This window comes from the organism of the source record quoted next, unplaced genomic scaffold (genome assembly GCF_019419815.1).
Source record: "Pyrus x bretschneideri cultivar Hongxiangsu unplaced genomic scaffold, Pyrus_bretschneideri_v1 Contig21, whole genome shotgun sequence".
NCBI lineage: Eukaryota > Viridiplantae > Streptophyta > Magnoliopsida > Rosales > Rosaceae > Pyrus > Pyrus x bretschneideri.
Window position 1 is genome coordinate 5,600,875 of NW_025999513.1, and position 6,528 is coordinate 5,607,402.

Here is a 6,528-nt window from a genome sequence, read left to right on the forward strand (position 1 = left end):
AGCTAATAAACCCATATCTAATGATGCTTTATGTACACTCGGGAGTTTGCAATTCTCTCTAACACAATGACAGAAATACTTCGAGTTAGTCTTATAAAATAAACTTATTTTATAAAATGTTCGCTAATTAAATGATATATTTGCATCCCGGTACATATGCTTTTGTTAATATCTTTATCGCGTCTATCAAAAGTCCACCTTTACGCATGAGTATTCCCATTCGATTGTGAACGAGGAACATCTATCTACTCGGGGCAAAAAACTAATACAAATCTTATTGAAAAAATAAATGAATGATTTATTTATTTTGTCAAAAGGAGGGAAGGGGGGAGGGGAAGCAGACAAGAAAACGTATCGAATTTAGGAGAAACTTAGGGTAGCAAACAAGGGGCTATACAGTCATTTCAGTAAATTCCGCGTCAACCCTGGCAGGCGTCTGAAAGCTGAGACTAAATACAGTAGAAGCCGCGGGGTTTCTCTTTGTGTTTCTGTAATTAAAGGTAATGTTAACCATCTTTAAAAGAGATGTTTTAAACACAAAATTTAAATTTGAAAGCTTAGAGCATCTTTAAAGAAAATGTTAAATTGTTCAAATCAACAATAACGGTAATAAAAGACAACATTAATATTTTCTAACCAAGAAGACAAATCTAATGTGGCATAACATGGATTGACATTTCTCCCCTTTGCTACCAAATTTGACAGCACATTTAGATTTTTTTTAATTAATTATTAAATGCTTTTTATTAATTTTTTTATTAGTTTAAAGCATTATCCTTTTTTCTGTTTTCATTCCCAATTCAAAGAAAGTATATGAATTATTATTTTATGTTTAAAATTTGACATATCAGCTGAGAGCAAAAGTAAAAGATGTCAAAATACCATATAAGCCTTTAAATTTAAATTTTAGGTTTAAAATTTTATATCTCTTTTGGAGATGGTCTTATGTGGTACATTGATCTTTTTATAAATTTTGCTCTCCAACCGATGTGTCAAATTTAAACTATTATTTACTTTTTATAATTATAATTAGTATTTTAAAACAAAAGATAACTATTAAAATTATAAAAAACATTTATTAATTACTAAAAATAGATGTGAAGCTGTTGTGAAATTTGACAACAACTTCCTCTGCTGATTTTCCGTATCATGCAATAGAAATTGACATTTCAGTTGAAAAACACTAGTAATATCTTTTATTACTGTTATTGTTGATGTGGATTTTTTAACATCTCTTTTAGAGACTAAATTTTTAGAGATTAAATTTACAACTAAATAATATGTCACCAATAAAAATAAATACATTTATTAATGTGTAAATAATAAATCAATCATCAAATTTTCTTGCTTTTAATTTTTAAAATTTTATCGACCAATTTAGTTTTCATAGTATTACTCGTAATTAAATAGTAATCAGTAGGAAAACAGAGAGCAGCAGTTAACGCTAAATGAAAGTATCAAGAACCTTCCCCTCAGTCTCCAACTCCGACTTTTCCCCTCTCCTCTTTATTAATATTCGCCATACCCATAACGCCCACTTCATATTCTTTCTTTCTTTCCATTTCTCTCAGACAAACCATCATACACCTTCCCTGTGCTCCAACCATGGGCCGCCCCGTGGAGCCCGAGCAGATCGAGCAGCCCCACACCGTCCGCCTGCCGCTCGAGCAGTACGGCCCCGCCCCCCAGCAGGGATACTCCCTCAGCGGCAAGATCATGCTCAGCGCCATCGTCATCCTCTTTTTCGTCGTCATCCTCATGGTCTGCCTCCACCTCTACGCCCGCTGGTACCTTCTTCGCGCCCGCCGCCGCCGTCTCCGCCGCAACCACAGAAACCGCCGCACCCACATCGTCTTTCACGAGGACGCCGCTGCCCTGTCCGCCGCCCCCACCCGCGGCCTCGACGCCTCCGTCCTCAACTCCCTCCCCGTATTTGTTTATTCGTCGAAATTGGATCAGACGGCGTTGTTTCAGCAGCAGCCGATTTTGGAGTGCGCCGTCTGCTTGTCGGAATTCGAGGACGACGAAACGGGGCGTTTGCTTCCGAAGTGTAAGCACAGCTTCCACATCGAGTGTATTGATATGTGGTTCCATTCTCACTCCACGTGTCCCCTTTGCCGGGCCCCCGTGGAACTGAGCCCGGAGTCTGAAACCCGGCCCGACGTGCTTCTTAGTGTCTGTGAACCTGACGGAGGCGAACCGGGTCCGCGCTCCGATTTGTGCTCGGAGTGTTGCAATTCCGAGACGACGTCGTCAGGGGCGTGGAGAAAGCCGTCGAACATCGTGGTTCCGAGAAGGAACGAGAGTTTCGGGAGGGGGGAGGACTCCGGACGCGGCGAATCACCGGCAGGTCAGTCTTTTAGGTCGCCGATGAGTCGGATGTTGTCATTTAGGAGAATACTAAGCCGGGAAAGACGAAACGGCGGCGTTTCACCTTCGGGAGTAAACGCGGGGAGTTGCAGTTCGGTGGCCGAGTCGGATATCGAACTCGGTGGCCGACAAGGGACCACCGAGTGCACTAGGAGGGAGTAAAAAGATGGTGACGTGGCGGTAATTTTATCGAAATTTTGCGGGCAGAGACATCCGGCGGCCATTAGTCAGTCAAATAGTCAATGCCAAACGGGGCAAATGTGGAAATTAAATTTACACGTGGCGCGATTGTGGCAGTAGTGGAAATTCTCGGTGTTTATGGACGTGTATAAAAATTTTATTTATTTTTCCTTCATCACGTAAATTTTTGTTTTCCTTCGATTTTATCTTCTTTTTTTTTTTTTTATTATACAAATATATTGGTACAAAAATTGGAATGCAAGAATTCTTTTGGGGTGTTTTGAAATTTCAAATGAATGTGTTAAGTGGGTAACAATTAACCAAAAAAGAGGGAGCAAGTAAATGGAGACAAAGAGAATATTTGCAAAAATGATTTGGTTTTGGCATAAATTTGGCTGATTCCATTTGGATATTTCAGAACTTGATGTTGTATAATTCAAAAATTTGACCGTAAGAGTGAATGATCTTAACCAACTAAGTTGCAATTTTCGTGTGTTAGAACAAAAGAAAAAAAAAAAAAAGTTATAACTTTCGTGTGTGTGTTTTTTCTTATTAGAATTGAAAATTTTCGATGAAAATGAGCTACAATACCCCTAGTATCAATGAAGACAAATGGCATCGTTAGGAGACAAGTTTTGTAACTATGTCTTGCCATCAGGTGCATAATATTTGTGTATGTGACTATGTCTCTTAAGCATGCGTATAATTTTTTCTTTTTTAAACAAACGATATTATTTACACTAAAAACGTGGGGAAAGTAGGTTAAGGCTCATAATAAGTTAGCAATAATGTGGTTTAGATTCACTTTTGATGAAAATCGAACCTTTGATTTCTCACTTACAAGTGAAAAGGAATGTCATTAGACAATAATTGACAAGTGAAAAGGAATGTCATTAGACAATAATTGACAAGCAGATGTATAATTTATATTTATTTTATCATCAGATATATACAATCATATGTACGGATGTATCTTATTTAGTATGTGACCAAATACTAATAACGTAAATATACTCACACGACATATGCATGGTGGAAACTTCAACTTCGTACATACTAATTTATCATCTTAGCTGGCCTATATTGGTGTAAATATTTTTCCAAGTGATGTGGAAATAAGAACAAAAGTTTTGGTGGTTCAGTGAGTCATTACTTTGTTGCTTTCCAGTTGTTATGAAAGAATAATATATATAATTACAGAAGTTCTTTGAATGATTGAAAAATAGGTCCATTAAGTAAAATTTAATAGTTTAGTTGTTGAGGAAGTGAAATATCTTATAAAAAGAAATCACATGGAAAATCAAAGACACTTTGTAAACATTGAAGAAGAAAATAATAAACTGAGATAGGAGATTGTAATTGAATCTAAATTTGAGGGTACAAAATATAATTTATCCATAATAAATGAGAGACCACCGTCACCAGTGGCAGCAACAAGATGCACGATAATCTTGCTTGCAACAATTTATTCTTTCCTTTATGTTTGCCCATATTTCATGTAAGAATTGTAATTTTATTCTATGACGAATCTAAATTCCTTAATTTTCAATGTTATTAGTATTTTCATTTCTTTGGAAACCTTCTTAAATAAATCATAGGATAATATATTAGATTCATCCAAAATATGGTAGGTGAAAATCGGAATTCGAATTTAGACGCATAAAAAGTGCCAGTCAAATTGACTAAGGTTTTTACTACTTAAAATAACTATATAAAAAAACCTGGTTCATAAGTAAAAAATTAAATTAAATCTTCCTTGACACGTTCTTTCGACCATGATTTCATCTGAGTCTCAATCAATATGCAGCACCCAGAAAAGAAACAAAATATTGTCCATCTCGTTCTCAATCTATTGACTTCTTGTCATCGATGAATAATGCTACTTACATACTTATTTTTACTTTTTACATTTATTTTTTAGTTTTTGATCTTAAGATTGAATAAATTGAAAAAAATTAATGATTAAAAACTAATAAAAGTATGTGAAAAGTAAAAACGAGTGTATAAATAGCATTATCCAAAAAGAAAAGACAAGATAAATATGTTTCATTTCCAGGGAATTCATAACACATATTACGATATTTAGGGATTGATGAGTGCTCGGATTAAATTAAATTGGATAACTTGTGCAATTTAAGATATATTGAAGGTAGAGTTATAAAGGTAAATTATTTTTATTTTATTATGTAGATATTTTTTTTAGTACTACGATATATTTTATACTAAGGAAACGAGAGAGTTCGGTTAAACCACATAATTGACAACCTAATTTGGTACTGAATTCACTATCCACGAGATTCGAACCTAAGACTTCTCACTTACAAGTGAAGAGGAATATCATCAGACGATAATACTGAATGGCGAAGAGATTAGACTTAAAGAAAACACGTTATTGTTAATTCTAATATTTTTTCAATATCGGAATGATAAATTTTCTTAATACTATGTCATTAAAAATATAGTGAATAATAATTGTCTCATCTCATGGATACATGACGGAGTTAGAATTTTATAAAAAAAAATAATCGTAAATTTGGTAAAAATACTTTATTAAATTTATTTCGTTGAGCTCGTAGCAAGTACCTACCTAGTTATGCTGAGTTCGATCGATTTCTGCCAAAACATGAGAGTTATGAAGCTATTGGGACATGAATAGCCAATAACTCATGTTGGCTCCACCACTGCATGCATACATGTCCTCGCTGTCGTCTATATTTGACCCGTTAATACCGTAGAGTGGCTTACCAAAGTATGCTATCGTTACAAAAATATGACCTCAACTATTACTTTTTTATTGTCGTCACAAACTAATTGATCGTATAAAAATTTGTTTCAATAATTATTATTATTATTATTTTTTTTGCTGCTGGGGTTGAAATTAAGGTCTAAAAGTTAGTGATTTTTACAATCTTTTTTTATAAATTTATCGAAGAATGTTGAAGTTTTATCAAAAAAATTTATGAAAAATTAAGGAGAGTAGTCTAGTTAAGCGTACGTAAAAATCTATCATTTCATTAATAGGTGATTTATTTTAAACATTTACGCACTACAAAGTCCGATTTGTAAGTGTTAAAAATTAACAAAATATTCATTTTGACGTGTAAACAACTAAAGAAGAGTACTAAAATCCGTTTTGGGAAATTAAAGATTAAACAATCCGGTTCCCTGAGCTCCGTAACAAAGCACAACATGAAAAAGAGAAAGGATTCTCGTCGGATTTTTTTGTGAGAATTTTAAGAATTTTTTAATTACATTCGTTTATTATGTATCATACAGTTATTTTTTATTAAATATTATTCATATTTAATTTTAAATTAAAATTTTATAATAATTTTTAATCATATAATCTACTATAAAATTTTGGAATCTTACTCCTTGAAAAATATTCAGGGTTTCCTGTTTAGGGTTTTTGACCTAATCTCCTGAAAAAACACGTCGGGTTGGCTTTTCCCACACGGCACGCGCTTTGTTAGTCGTGATGTCTGTATCTTGACTCGTGGTTTTCGCCTTGCCTGACTTTGCCACGAAAAATGGAGCAAGTAATGTTGACGGTGACATTGACTCATATCAAATGCTGCTACGACACGTCAATTGACACAGCTTTTGACTTGGACCAATGTAGTTGTTGAAAAACCCAAAGCTACCTTTGCCACACCATAGGCTCGTATTTTACTTTGACGTAAGCTCAATGATGAGAGTGTGTTTGACTAATTGTCATGGTTGTTAGGCTTGAGAGGGATTTGGATCCTCTCTAGAGCTCAAAGAGAGAATCCTTGGGATTAACATATATGGATGATTAGATTTTTATCTAACAATTATAAATAGAAAGTTTTTTTAAAGTTAATAATTATAACCGTTGAATTTTCATCCAACGGCTCACATATATTGGTCAGGAAGATCCTCTCCTTAGGCTTTAGAGAGGATTCAAATCCAATTTGAGAGATCAACGTGTTAGATGTTAGACCTTATTAAGATATG

At 34.4% G+C, this 6,528-nt stretch overlaps 1 protein-coding gene across 1 annotated transcript; it reads left to right on the top strand.

Annotated features, from left to right (window-relative positions):
- The first annotated feature begins 131 nt into the window (after positions 1-131).
- Positions 132-2,725, top strand: LOC103942336 (RING-H2 finger protein ATL2). The gene is made up of 3 exons (XM_009352527.3): positions 132-181; positions 715-727; positions 1,477-2,725. The coding sequence occupies exons 1-3, from the start codon at positions 132-134 to the stop codon at positions 2,530-2,532; spliced, it is 1,119 nt and encodes a 372-aa protein (XP_009350802.2). The 3' UTR covers positions 2,533-2,725.
- Positions 2,726-6,528: the final 3,803 nt, after the last annotated feature.